This window comes from Ochotona princeps, chromosome 21, assembly GCF_030435755.1.
Source record: "Ochotona princeps isolate mOchPri1 chromosome 21, mOchPri1.hap1, whole genome shotgun sequence".
Taxonomy (NCBI): domain Eukaryota; kingdom Metazoa; phylum Chordata; class Mammalia; order Lagomorpha; family Ochotonidae; genus Ochotona; species Ochotona princeps.
Genome location: NC_080852.1, coordinates 32,009,534 through 32,024,248, shown reverse-complemented (window position 1 = coordinate 32,024,248; position 14,715 = coordinate 32,009,534). Strand labels below are relative to the sequence as shown.

Here is a 14,715-nt window from a genome sequence, read left to right as displayed (position 1 = left end):
AAGGTTGTGAACTCTGATAAACCCTTGACCCTCTTCATTGCTGGCTGTCTTTGATCCCAGCATTCCTTGGGTTTGAAAAACTGCAGGTTTGTTCTCTCCCTGGCAAATATGATAGCTGTTTAGCCAGGCATTCTCTAAGCAGAAAAAAAATGTGTGGTTCCTCCCAACTTCCATCACCCAGGGGCACATCTCTGGAGATCCGTGCCTGTATGCCAGTGCCCCCACACTAGCCGAGACATCACATAGTCAGCAGCAAGGGATGAAGGCCGAGTGGCCAGGATCAAGGGAGAGAGCCGCAATTCATGAGCCTGCGCCCCACTCTGTGATCTAAGATGCCCCCTCTCAACAACCCCCACTCCCTGAACATCGACTGCGGCTGGGAGCTCCTCAGGCTCTGTCCCCACCAGCCCTACTGTGCTGCTGCGTGACAGTGAGCTCCTGGTTGCACATTTCTGACAACCTCCCCGCTCCTCCGCCCGCTCCTGCCCCCGTCCCTCTCTGCACCGACCACAAGGTTCCTACACAGGAAACCGGAGAAAGTCAGCCTGCACGTCTCCTCAACCAACCACCCAGGTATTTTTCAGTTTTTCATCGGATGGAGAATTTCCTCTAGAACAGCACTCGTGGGTATGTAACAGGAAGTGGGATTGTGATTGCACATTGACTTCCTAGTTGCATAAGGAAAAACAGTAGCTGTGCTATGAGCAGACATCTTAATCAAGTAGACAAGGCTAGCATCATGGGTACATGGACTCACCCATCATGTGTTCTTGGAAAACACCATGTCTGTGGTGTTCTACCAGATGTGCTTAGCTTAACCCCAAGGAAACATTCTGAAACAATAAGTTTAAAATGGCTTACGCCTCTTGCCAGTTGGGAAACAGCAAAAGTGGCTAGGAATGTAAAGGTAGTTACTGTATAGTTGATTCTAGAGCTCTCGAAAGGAAATTGGTTATCTCCTTAACAACTCGTTGAGTTAGAGATGGTCTTCCTCTTGCTTTAATTTCTGCCCCGCCCCTTCTGGGCATGTCCACCCACACCCGTGTTTGGCATAGAGTTACAGCATTATGTGTGACTTAATCTGTTTCAATCTTGTGAATAAATGATGGCTGAGAGATCTAATCAGTTTTTCTTGCATGCAACGTTGCATAAATTTCCTGAAAAAATGCAACTAAAAATACAGGTTTGCTATTAACCGTATGTCCCTCCATCTTCAACCCTTCAAAGTGTTATTGTGGTTATAGTTTTGATCAGAAGCAGGCAACACTTGTGGAGGAAATAAATGTTTGCTAGTAAGAAAAAGTCTGCTGCAGTTTAGGCATTTTCTGTTTGTTTGTTTTTGATCAAATTATATAGATGGGAAATGTTTTTTTGATGAAGCTAATTTTACTATGAAAAGCACCCAAAGTTTTTTCATTAAATTTGGGCTTCTGGTATAGCAGATCTGCTAATTATTTCAGAGATAAATGAGTAAGACATAGATCGTTAAAGATAGAGAAAGAGAGATATTTCTCATCCACTGGTTCCCTTGCCAGATGTCTGCAACAGCTGGAGTTGGGCTAGCCTGAAGCCAAGACATGGGATCTTAGTTTGGGTCTCCCAAGTGGGTAGCAGGGACCCAGCTACTTGAGCCAGCACCACTGCCTCCCAGGGTGGGCATTAGCTTCTGTAACTAACTTCCGTGATGCTGTAGCTGCAAGGGGAGCCAAAACTCAAGTGTAGGCACCCTAATACAGACAACGAGCACCAAAGCTGGCAGTGGAATTGCAAGGCCAAATGGTTGTCCCAAACTCAGAATTTTGTTTTGTCTTCCAAACAAATGCTGCTGCCCACAAACCTAGGGCTCCTGGAACCCATCGAATGTGTGTGCAGCAGAAGATGGACTTGGAGAGAACTGTGCTCTTCGGGGCACGCCATGACTCCAGCTTTGGTGTCAGGTGTGGGCTGACTCCCTGTGGAGGATCTGGGTCCCCAGGCTGGAGGCTCAGTGGTGAAGAGCTGAAGTTTCTCTTGGTTTCCCAGTTTCCTGTCTTCAGGGCCAGGATACAGTAGGTGGATGTTAATAGTCAGGTTTCCCCAGGAAGTGTAATCAATATCAATACATGATTTATGGCAAGTTGGCTTATGGGTTCATGGCAGCTGAGACGTCCCATAACAGGTGGTCTGTGGACCAGAGATCCTGGGGTGCTGACAGCATGAACAGGTCAAGTCCAAACGGGAAGCTCTCAGGTTAAGGCTGGAAATCTGAGCATCTGGGGAAGGGGTCGTTGATCTAAGCCCTGGCATCCAGAGGCCTCAAGCCTGGGCTTCCAATCTCTTAGGTAGGAATGGGAGTGTCCCGTGTTGGGGCGGGAAGATCTGTAGTTACTTTCTCCAAGTCCCAAGCTGTCTAGATGGTGCCCTGTCACACTGAAGCTTAGCCTTCCTCGCTCACATCCACTCTGACTCACCTGCCGGTCTCTGGAGACCTCTCACCATCACTGTGGGCTCCCATCTGGCTGACTGCAGGTGTGTGAAAGCAATCCAAGGTGCAGGCATACAGATGCACAGGAAAGCAGGATTTATTGAATGCAAAACAAAAAAATGCAAACATGAGCACGACGTCAGGCCAGCCAGAGGGAGAGACAAACACACAGAGAAAGTATGAACAACCAACCAAAATGTAAAATTTGTCCCTGGGGCCAGCATGATGGCATAACAGGCTAATACTCCACCTGCTCCATCAGCATTTCATATGGGCACCGGTTCATGTCCCAGCTGCTCCACTTCTAGTCCAGCTCCCCGCTTATGGTCTGGGAAAGCAGCAGAGGATGGCTCAAGTCCTTGGGCCCCTGCATCCACATAGAAGACCTGGAGGAAGCTCCTGGCTCCCAGCTTTGGACTGGCCCAGCTCTGGCTTCTTTGTGGCCATTTTTGGAGTAAACCAGCAGGTAGAAGATCTTTCCCTCTCTGTCTCTTCTCTCTAAAAATCTGCCTTTCCAATAAAAATAAATATTTAAAATAAGAAAACCCCACAGTCCCAAAGAAAAACTCCCATCAATGAGAAAACCTTTGTCAAAAAAAAGTACGTGCTATTCAATAGGGTTAGTCCCACCTTGTAGACTTCTGGAGGCATCCAGGGTAATGTTTAGGGTGGAAGCCAACTGAATCTTCAAAATGGGATGCAGCTTGAGCAGTACCCATTCGTGTGTCCTTTTTAGAACATATTAGTAAAAATTACGGCATCAGGAGCATGAAAGGAGAAGCTCTGTTTCCCAATGGCAATTTTATTAGGATGTCATGTGTTGACCGAAAGGTCTTGGGGGAAGGGACACGTGCTACAGCCATCTTGGATATTTCCTGCAAGTGCTGCCTGTAACTTCACAATTCTGTGAAACTTGCAGGACTGTAAGATGCAGAGAAAGGGAGATTTGGCTTGTGCACAGAAAGGGCAGCTTAGAGAATGCGCAAGGGGTCACACGCATCTGCTGCAACTGTCAGTCAGTGGTCCATGCCAGGGTCAAGGAGCTGTCCAACAGTGGTTAATGGCCATCCAGTGACATCAAACCTCAGTCCCTGGATCTTATAACTGCTATTTAGGAAATGACCTCTTGTCCTTGTGGGTTTGGTCAAGGGTTTTCCGGTAGGGAGGTTTTCCAGTGGAAAGATTGTCAGGGATCATCCAGGTAGGCCCCAAATGCAGCCCCTAGACAGGTAACAGCAGCTATAAAGACCTGAAGGTGCTCACAATGAGGACTCCTTCGGAAATGACCTTTTAGCTTCATTGAAGTGCCTGGGTTCTATTTATTGCTCTGCTTTTGAGTCCAACTTCCTCTGAATGCAGCCCCTAGGAAGCAGAAGTGATAGTTTGAGTGCTTTGTCACTACCTGGATTCCTGGCTCTGGGATGTGGCTGTGGAGACTCACCTCAGCTGTTCAGGCATATGGAGAACGAACCAGGAGATGCGTGTGTTTGCCCACAAACAAATAAGACTCCTAGGATAGACAGGTCCCGGAATCACCTCCTTTGGGTCATCTTGGTTTTAGCCAAGTCAAGTTGTTTAGGAAAACCAAGTCTCTCCCAAGTGCCCAACTTTGTAGAGGGCAGGAAATGTGGAGCTGAAGTCCTTTGCTGTAGCCCTGGCCTCCCTTCAACCCGACGCTAAGTTATCCTATACCCCTTCCATCCCAGGTGCTACCATCCTGACCTCATCCTGGGATTTGGAGGAATTCTGTCTTAGTCCCCTGCACTTTGCTTAGCTGGGAGGACAAGGATAAAGTCACGTCCCGACTCCCACAGCCAGTAGGGCAGGTAGCAGTTTCCACTGTGATGACATGGATCAGCACAATATGACAGCCCCGAGTTCACTGACAGCTCACCACTGACACTCAGTTATCACACATATCACTTCATTAAAGAAGTGGGGGTTTCCCCACAACCTTCATCAGAACATGAATGACGGCTTGGGGATTTACCCAGCTATGAATTCAGCCACCAACAAATCCTTTCTTTGTTTTTCTTCCTTCTTTTTGTCTCTTTCTCCTTTCTTTCCTTCTTTCTCTCTTCTTTCCTTTTTCTTTTTTTTTTTTTTTAGCATTTATGTTATTTTATTTGAAAGTGTGTGTGAGAGAGAGATACAGAAAGAGCTATAACATCTATTGGTTTATTCCCCAAATAACCGCAATGGCTGGGGCTCAAACTGCACCCATGTGGGATACTGCGTCAAAGATGGTGGCTTAACTTGCCACTCCACAACGCAGGCCCCAAACAGCTATTTCTAGAAGATGAAATTCTGAGGTGAAAGAATTGGATTTGGGGGCCACAAAGCAAGGACTAGGCATTTATCCTGCACCTGTGGCTGAGGTGTCACATCGGCCTGTGTGTCTTCTGTTATGTTGGAAAGTGTTAGTGTGTGCCAGAGCTCTCTGTGACGTTTGCAGCATGACAGAATCCCCTGGGGATGCATTTCCCAAAACACACCCCTGTCAGTAAGCCACCCATGACTGTATTTCTTATTTTAAAGACATTTTTATTGGAAAATCAGATACATAGAGAGAAAGAGAGACAGAGAGGAAGATCTTCCATCCACTGGTTCATTGCCCTAGTGGCCTCAATGGCCGGAAGTGAGTCGATCCAAAGTCAGGAGACTTTTCTGGGTTACCCACATGGGTGCAGGGTCCCAAGGCTTTGGGCCATCCTTAGCTGCTTTCCCAGACCACAAGCAGGGAGCTGGAAGGGAAGTGGAGCAGCAGGGACACAAACCAGCACCTGTGTGGGATCCTGGCACATGCAAGGCGAGGATTTAGCTGCTAGGCCACTGTGACTATTTCATGACTGTATTTCAAATACACTTGTGTTTGCACACACCTGTGTATACTACATAATATGGAGGGAATCAATAGATAAATTATATAGCTTCCAAATACTTTTTCCTTTTTAAATTACTCATTGTTTAAAAAAATAGACACACAAAATTGTATGTATTTGTGACGTGTCATGTGATGTTCTGATGCCTATGGCGCATCAGTGGAATACAATTTTTCCTACATGGCATAACTTTCAAATTGGGGTGGGTGTATCCATCTCTTCAAATTTTTATCTTTGGTATGAGGCAAAATGCTCAAAATCCTTTCTCCTGCTTTTTTTCTTTTTGAAACACACAACACGTGGTTGTTACTTCTGGTCACTGGGACGCATTTGTCCTGTGTAACTCTCACGGCATTGACCAACCCCTGCCCTGCTCTTCCTGTTTTCCTTGGCCCTGGACACCACTCTCGTGTTCTGCACGTCCGGGAGCCAAGCACTGGTGGATTCCCTTTATGAGATCAAGTGACACATTCGTGTACCTGGCTTGTTCTATTTCATGTCATATCCTCTTGTTTCATTCACGCTGTTGCACATGGAGGGGCTGCATCCTTGTAACTCTTCGAATGCCTAATTCATATTCCACTGATGTGCCATTTTGCATGTTTTAAGATCACCTGTCTCTTAACAAGTATGAACCTTTTTAAAAATAAGATTTATTTATTTTTATTGGAAAATCAGATATACAGAGAGGAGAAGAGACAGAGAGGAAGATCTTCCATGTGCTGAGTCACACCCAAATGGCTGCAACAGCCGGAACTGAGCTGATCTGAAGCCAGGAGCCAGGAGCTTCTTCCGGGTGTCCCATGCTGGTGCAGGGTCCCAAGGCTTTGGGCCATGCTGCACTGCTTTCCCAGGCTACAAGCAGGGATCTGGATGGGAAGTGGGGCAGCCTGGATTAGAACCAGCAACCATATGATATTCTGGTGCATGCAAGGCAAGGACTTTAGCCACTAGGCTTTCGCACTGGGCCCAACAAGTATGAACCTCCTCAGCACAGTTTCCCTGCGAAACTGGATTCCCATTCAACTTAATTCCTTTGCTCCCCTCCAGGGAGGCGTCTGTCGCTGCACATCTCAGCTGGAGGAGGCAACTCTCCTCTCCTGCCTTGCTCCGTGCATCTCTTCTTGTTAGACTAAAAGCCCCATCATCTTTTCCTTGGTTTTCTTAGTTCTGTGCATGGACAGCTGTTCCAGTTGCAATTTCCACAGAGAGAAGGTGGCTGGGGGACCTCCTTCCACTGCTGCTTTGCTGTCTCTTGATGAAATTATTTCAATTTTCAGACATTTGCAGGACATTGTGACAGACAGTCATCATTTTAGCTTTATAGACCCTCTAGGTAAGCAAAACGGATCGTTTGGGCAGTGGGAGGGGGGCTCCTGAATTGTACTCGGCTGAGGCTGAGTGGCTCAAACAACAAAAATGTAGTATTTACTGACACGCTGGGGAGCCGTGATACAGGCCCTGGGAAGGGAGGAGTCGTTCTGAGGCCTCTTCTGTTGGTCTGTACACTGCTGCCTTCTCCAGGTGCCCGCCTGTGGCTTTGCTCTGTGTGTATGTTCTGCAACGCTTCGGATCAGCTCAGCTCTGGCCCTTGCAGCCACTTGGGGAGTGAACCAGCAGACGGAAGATCTGTCTCTCCTCTCTGTGAAATCTGCCTTTCAAATAAAAATAAATAAATGCTTAAAGAAAAAATATTTATTTGCTTATTTGAAAGATACAGTTACAGAGAGAAGGAAAGACTGAGAGAGAGAGACGCAGAGAGAGAGAGGGATCTTCAATCTGCTGCTCACTTCCTTAATGGCTGCAAGGCCAGAGCTGAGCTGATCCGAAGCCAGGAGCCAGGTGCTTTTTCTAGGTCTCCTCAGGAAGGTCTGGGGGTTCAGAACTTGGGCCATGCTCTGCTGCTTTCCCAGACCATTAGCAGGGAGCTGGATCAGAAGTGGGGCAGCCAGAACTCAAACTGATATCTATATGGGTTGTCAGCACCACAGGTAGAGGCTTAGGCTGCCACACCACAGCACTGGCTCCAATCGGCTGTCCCACTTCTAATCCAGCTCCCTGCTATTAATAGTCTGGAAAAAAAAGAAAAAAAGCAGTACAAGATTACCCAAGTGCTTGGACCCCTGCCACCCTTCCAGCTTTGCCCCAGCCTAGCTGTTGTGGCTGCTTGGGAAGTGAACCAGCAGACAGAAGATTCTATCTACTCTTCCTGAATGACGCTTAACTCTATAGAAATATCTGAAAAAAAAAAAAAAAGGCCCCGCCTCCTCTCTCTGTATTTCAACATCTGAGAATAAAACACCTCCAGAGGAGCTGCTGTTGCTAACACCCACAGGGCTGCAGACACCTCCAGACACCGGGCTCCAGACACCTCCAGACACCGGGCTCCAGAAAGGTATGTTAATGAGCTGTCTTGGGGAAAGGGGGCATGAGCAAACAGGCAGACTTCAAGGGAAGGCACATATTTTGGGGGATCTGGCACAAAATGTAGATGTTTGCTTATCTTTGGCACACACTGGTGTCCACAGAAGCCTGCATGTAACTCACTGTCCTGGGCAAACTGTAGCCTCTCTCTGCAGGGTGCTAAGAGGGCTTTAAAGCTGTTGTTGGAATTGATCAGAAAGCCTGCCTCCTGTCAACAGGCTTCTAGGGTCTTCTGTCCTCAGGCTGGGGTGGTGTCCCGTCAGACAACTGAAGAACCCCTGCATTGTTCTTAAGAACCCAGCAGGTTTGCTCTGCCACCAAGTCAGCCGTAACTGGGAAATTGGGTGGCCTGGACTGCAAACGATTGGAACCTTTTCTACCTACCTAAAGGAGAAATAGGGTCATTGAAAGGCTCTGGGTGTGGAGGGATGGGATTTCAAGTCAAGGTTACAGCCTCACGGTCTGTGTGAGGGGAGGCACTGGACTGAGTCTTCAAGACAGATATGATTGGAACTCCAGAAGCAGAAAGGGGATATTGACACCTGTTGCACAGAAATTCATGAGGAGACGGCCCAGCACAGTAGCGCTTGGATCCCACATGGGTTCAGGAACCTGTCTTGGCTGCTTCATTTCCCATCCAGCTCCCTGCCTGTGGCCTGGAAAAGCAGTCGAGGATGGCCCAAAGCCTTGGGATCTTGCACCCACGTGGGAGACCCGGAAGAAGATCCTGGCTCCTGCCTTTGGATCGGCTCACTGCAGCCGTCGGGGCCATTTGGGGAATGAATCAGTGAACAGGAGAGCTTTCTGTCTCTCCTTCTCTCTGTATATCTGACTTTACAATAAAAGTAAACAAATCTTAAAAAAAAAAAAAAAGAAATTCATGAAGAGAAGCAAGGTGCCACACCTAAAGCTCTTACTTGCCCTTAACAGGTAGTAGCTGTGATTAGTACTTTCTGCGGATTTTATTTATTTGCATTTTTAGAATATAATTTATGGCTATCGTGTATCATACTTTATATATAGGTTGCTTATAATTTTTGTATTTCTAATATTTATAGTGTGAAACATGGAAACCTGGTCACATAATTACTGCATTCTTAATGTTCCTCTTGAAGGTGACTGTCCCTCTTTTGAAATTGACATGTATTAATTGTGCATAATTATGGGAGACAGTAAGATCATTTAATTCATGCCTATGTGCCACAGTCAGTCACACCAGCCTAGTTAGCATTTCCATTTCCTTAAACAGTTATCATTTCTTTTTTAAAAAAGAAAGAAGATGTATCTATTCAATTATATGAAAAGCAGAATTACAAAGAGAGTAGTGGGAATGCTAGGTTATACGCTGTCCTGTGATTTTTTTGTTTGAGGAGTCCCCATGCTGTTTTTCATGATAGCCGTACTAATTTGCATGCACACCTATAGTAAATGAGCATTTTTCCTCTCTCTGTGTTCTTGCCAGCATTCTTTGTTTGTTTGTTTGTTTTTATCTTACTTAGTTGATTAGGGCACAAAGGGTCAAAGACTACAGGAAAGTGGGTAAGACCATTGTTTCCACACTAATATCATTTTTCACCCTGTATCTGGGGTCAGGGGAGAAACACAGGGAGAAGCCCCACCCAGCCTCCCACCCATCCCAGGTCCCCGATGTGAGGCATGCTCCGAGGGTCCTGCTCAAGCAGTTTTTTTTTTTTTTTTTTTTAATTTTTTTTCTTTTTATTGTATTGTTGACAATCTTTACATAGTTAATTACAGTTGAAGGAAAAAGAAGGAAAAAAAAAAGGTTTAGGGGGATAGGAAAGTGGGTAATGCTATTATGTCCATATTGTTTCCATCACGTATCTGAGGTACTGCTCAAGCAGTTTTGATAGTTCAACAGTCTGAATTGCTGCCAATCTCGCCGTTCCAATTGTGATGGAATCTCTTCAGAATCCACTGGCTGACATAGTCTCTCCGTGGTTGGGGTTCTGAGATCAGCAGTTCAGTTGGAGGAATCCCCAAAGAAACTTCGTCTAAGGTGATCCCAGACCTGATTCTTGTGTGTGCTTGCCAGTACAGCGTCTGGCACTGTCCGTCGCCCCATCAGCTTATGCACATGCTGGTCGTTGCAATTATGTTTGTTTATTTTTGTGTGTGATATGTCATCTAACAGGTGAGATGATATCTCATTGTGGCTTGACTTGCATTTCCTCGATGCCTCAGATATTATTTCTTTCTCGTGCTTCTTGGCAATGTATCTGTCATCTTTTGAGACATGTCAATTCAGATCATTTGCCCATTAATTTTTTTTTTTGCTGTTGAACTTTTTTAATCCTTTTATATTCTGCAGGGTAATCTTGTGTGAGAAGAGCAGTTTGAAAATGTTTTCTTCCATTCTTCAGTGGTTGAACTAATTTACGTTCCCACCAATGCATGTGAGGATTCCTCTTCTCCACATCTTCATCAGAATTTGTTATCTTTCAGTTTTTTGATAATAACCATTCTGCCTGAAGTGAGGTGTGGCTGGTATTTACATTTTATTTGCATTGCTCCAAAGACTGGTGGATTTTTTAAAAAATATTTATTTATTTATTTATTTTTGGAAAGGCAGATAGAGAGGAGGAGAGACAGAGAGGAAGATCTTCTGTCCCATGGCTCACTCCCCAAGCCGCTGTAACAGCCGGAGCTGAGCCAGTCCGAAGCCAGGAGTCTCTTCCAGATTTCCCACACAGGTGCAGAGTCCCAAGGCTTTGGGCCATCCTCGACTGCTTTCCTAGTCCACAAAAGCAGGAAGCTGGATGGGGAGAGGGGCCGCTGGGATTAGAACTGACATCCATATGGAATCCTGGCATGTTCAAGGCGAGGACTTTAGCTGCTAGGACACTGCGCTGGGCCATGGTGGTTTTAAACATCACCTCATCTACTGCATTCTTTGCAAGATCTACTGCCCACTTTCAAATTCAGCCTCTTTGCCAGATGTGTAATTTGGAAATATTTCCCTTCATTGTGTAAGTTGTCTCTTTGATCTGTTGTTTCTTGTGCTATAAAATTATATAAAATTCCGAATATCTTTATGTCTGCTACCCGTGTTTTCAGATTCTTATCCATAAAATCCTACGGCCCAAAATCCATACATTCCATTGTCCTGGAGGGTCTTCCCTCTGTTTATCATTAAGGACTATTGTAGTTTCAAGTTACACTTAGGTATTTAATTCTTCCTAGTTGATTTTTCTATACGGTGCAAGGTCTAATTTCATTTTTTTAAAAAAAATCTGAGTATCAGAATTTCCCAACACCGTCTTGAGAGGACTGTCATTCCTGTAATGCATATTCTTGGCATCTTTGAGAGCAATTATCTGTATGTGAGAAATCACTTCTAGAATATGTCTGCTCAGTGAATCTTCTATCTTCTCCCACTTCCTTTTTGCTTGCTAGCATCTTTCTTTCCATGGGAAGAAGTCTTTCGTGTACTCTCTAGAATACTCCTGATGTTGAACAGCTTTCTCAGCTTTTTTTGTCTGGGAATGTCTTTAAAGGGGTCTTTGGACAGAGAGCTTTGCTCGGTGCAGTGTTTTTCCTTCGGTACATTCTTTTCTGACTTGAAATGTGGCTGCGAAGTGCGCAGGTGGTGGCCTGGAACTCCTCCGTGGACTGCTGGTTGCACTTTGCCTGTGGCTTTGGAGAATTCTTCGTCTTAGTTTTGCACAGTTGGCTTGTAATATGCTTTGGGACAAACGTGGGTAAGTGGAATGTGATGAGTAACCTCTCACCTTCCCATAGCTGGAAAGTTCTTTCTCTAGGCTTGAGAAGTTTTTTATTATCATCTCAATGTGTTCTCTTTTCCCATGACCATCCCAAACCTCTCTGTGTCCCAGTAATGTTGCTCTGTCTTGTTTTACTCACCCAAAGTTTCCTTAAGAGTTGTTCATCCCTCTTCACTCTTTTTTTCTCCTCATCTAGTATGTTTGTCAACAGATGTTTTTGGGGCTCAGTGATTCTTTCTTCTGTTATTTATGCCTTGCATCATATTTTAAATTTTGCTCAGGGTACGTTCCAGTTCAATATTTTCTGTTCCACATTTTTACACTTACATGTCTGTTATGTTAAGCTGCTAGAGTAAGGACTAATTTTTCGGATTATTCAGTTTGCCCAAATGGCTATTTGGACTTCTTTAGCAGAGAAGTGGCATAGAATGATTGTTATCTGACCATTTCTCACAACTTACTCTGTTCATTAGCTGAGGAGTCTTGATGTATATGCCTTTATCTGCCCTTTGAAGGATCAGGGCTTTCTTCCAGTCTTAATAAACTGACTTTGCTTCTGTATACCTTCTGAAAAGTCTAGGCGTCTGCCTACTTCCTCTGAACCCACAGGTGTTTGCATTTCAGCACCAGCTGGCACCTTGTGTTGAGGTCTACCGTACATCTATTGTTGAAGAGCTGCCACTGTTTTAGCACTGGAGAGAATCCTTCTCCCATGTTGGTCTCGTCTCTGCTGTCGATGCATTGTTCCAAATGAACTGGGACATTTCTAAAAATGGACATTCTGGTGGACTCCCTGCAGCCTCTCAGTAGGATCATGGAGACCTCCAAACCTTGTCCACAGTCACTGGCCTGTGGATTCTGCCTGACCCTGAGCCTCAGGGCGCAAGGGACAGGCCTGTGTAGGCTGGTGGGGATACAAGCCCAAGTGACTCCATCTCAGTAGGACACACAGTTTCACTTAATGCTGCAGAAGAGCCATGGGCTCCATCGGTTGCTGACCCCATCATAGAGGCTGCTGGATCCCCTCTGGCCTGGGTCTTATGCAGCAGGCTCAGCCCTGAGTTCCAAGGAAACAGTCTTGTACTTGCCTTCTCATCCTTCTCTCCAGCAGCTGGAGTCTCGCTCCATTGTTGGCCGGCGGTTAGGGGAAGGGTGGTGGAATCAGTCCCTTGGGTGCTTGACTAGGGAGGATCCAGGGGCTCACTTTGCAGGCTCTGGCCAGCGGCAGGGTTTGCAAGGGCTCTGGGACTCTGTCCAGCAGGGTTTTGACTATAGAGAGCCTGGGACTGGATTTCACATCTAAGAGATGCACTTAATTCTCACTCCCCACCCATCCAGCCCCGCAAGTGGAGTGTGTCTATCTCCAAACTATGTTGCTTGGAGTTAAAGGAAGGAATGGTAGGCCACTCCCTTCCTGCCTTCACAGGTTGTCTGATGACTAAAACTGGAAACGGTGGTCTCTTGTTGACTTCCTCAGCTCTTGGGAAGGTGGCCCAGTGCACATTCAAATGGGTGACTGTGGGGCTAGCATGGTGGCATAGCTGGTCAATCCTGCACCTGTGGCACCAGCATCCCACGTGGGCATATCCCAATGTGGGTTCAAGTTCTAGCTGCTCCACTTCTCATCGAACTCCCTGATCCTGGCCTGGGAAAGTAGGAAGCTGGAGTCGGGGGTGGCTCTGGTCTTCACACTCAGGGGCTTTGTCATGGGCTGGAGACATGTTAACTAGTGTCTTCACTGCTGGACCAACTGCCTGCAACAATAAAAGTATCATTCATGAGTTTCTTTACCAGATCTCCCTGCCTTCATGGATTATACCCCGGAGCCCAACGTGACAGCCATAACTGACTACTACCCTGACATCTTCTCAAGCCCCTGCGACGGGGAACTCCCTCAAAGGAAGAGCAAGTTGCTCCTTGTCATCTTCTACTGTGTCATGTTTGTGTTAGGCCTCCTGGGAAACAGCCTGGTCATCCTGGTCCTCGTGGCCTACAAGAAGTTGAAGAGCATCACGGACATCTACCTGTTGAACTTGGCCCTGTCTGATCTGCTTTTTGTCTTCTCCTTCCCCTTTCTGACCCACTACCAACTGGACCAGTGGGTGTTCGGGGCAGTGATGTGCAAGGTGGTCTCTGGCTTCTATTTCATCGGCTTCTTCAGCAGCATGTTCTTCATCACCCTCATGAGCGTGGACAGGTACGTGGCCATCGTCCATGCTGTGTGTGCCATGAAAGTGAGGACTGTCAGGATGGGCACAGCCCTGAGTCTGGCCGTGTGGCTCACTGCCATTGCGGCCACCAGCCCGTTGCTTGTGTTTTACCAAGTGGCCTCAGAAGATGGCATTCTCAAGTGTTACTACTTTTACAACCAGCAGAGCATGAAGTGGAAGATCTTCACGCACTTCGAGATGAACATCTTGGGGCTGCTGATCCCACTCTCCATCCTGCTCTTCTGCTACGTCCGCATCCTGCAGCAGCTGCGCAGCTGCCGCAACCGCAACATGACCAAGGCCATCAGGCTAGTGCTGCTCGTGGTCGTCGCATCTCTGCTCTTCTGGATCCCGTTCAATGTGGTCCTCTTCCTCACTTCCCTGCACGACATGCACATCCTGGACGGCTGTGTCACGAACCAGCGGCTCACCTATGCCACCCACGTCACGGGAATCATTTCCTTCACTCACTGCTGCGTGAACCCTGTCATCTATGCTTTCATGGGTGAGAAGTTCAAGAAGTACCTCGCAGACATATTCCAGAAAAGCTGCAGCCACCTCATCTTCTACCTAGGAAAAAAAGTGCCCCGGGAGAGCTGGGAGAAGTGGCCTTCCTTCCACCAGTCTTCTTCCCGTTCCTCCACCGTGGACTACATCCTGTGAGGGACGGCCTCAAAGCAGGCTGCCGCCTTCATTCCCACTCTTCCATAAGAATGTTCCAGTGACTCTTACATGGGCCTGGGAGGAAAAGTGTCAGACCGACGCCCACCCTATGGCATGCAATAGGTTTCTACTATCGCAAGTTAGTCTCCACTTTCAAAACCTTTGCTACTATTTTCGGAAGTAGCCTGCTATTAAGTATAATATTAGCAGTAGGGTAGTTTAAAAAAATCATAATCTTAACGAAGTTATGTTCTATTCTCAGCTTTCTGAATGTCTTTATCATATATGAACTTCAATGTTACCAAGTGCTTTTTTCTTATATATTGGAG

General features: G+C 46.4%; 1 protein-coding gene across 1 annotated transcript in view; it reads left to right on the top strand.

The window, feature by feature from the left end:
- CCR8 (C-C motif chemokine receptor 8) overlaps nt 1–14,386 on the top strand; it is a 33,614-nt gene extending 19,228 nt beyond the window's left edge. The window contains exon 3 of the mRNA XM_004581377.2: nt 13,308–14,386. Within this exon, the coding sequence (XP_004581434.1) occupies nt 13,322–14,386 (1,065 nt within the window). The 5' untranslated portion in view covers nt 13,308–13,321. The remainder of the gene's footprint in view (nt 1–13,307) is intronic.
- The last annotated feature ends 329 nt before the right edge of the window (nt 14,387–14,715 follow it).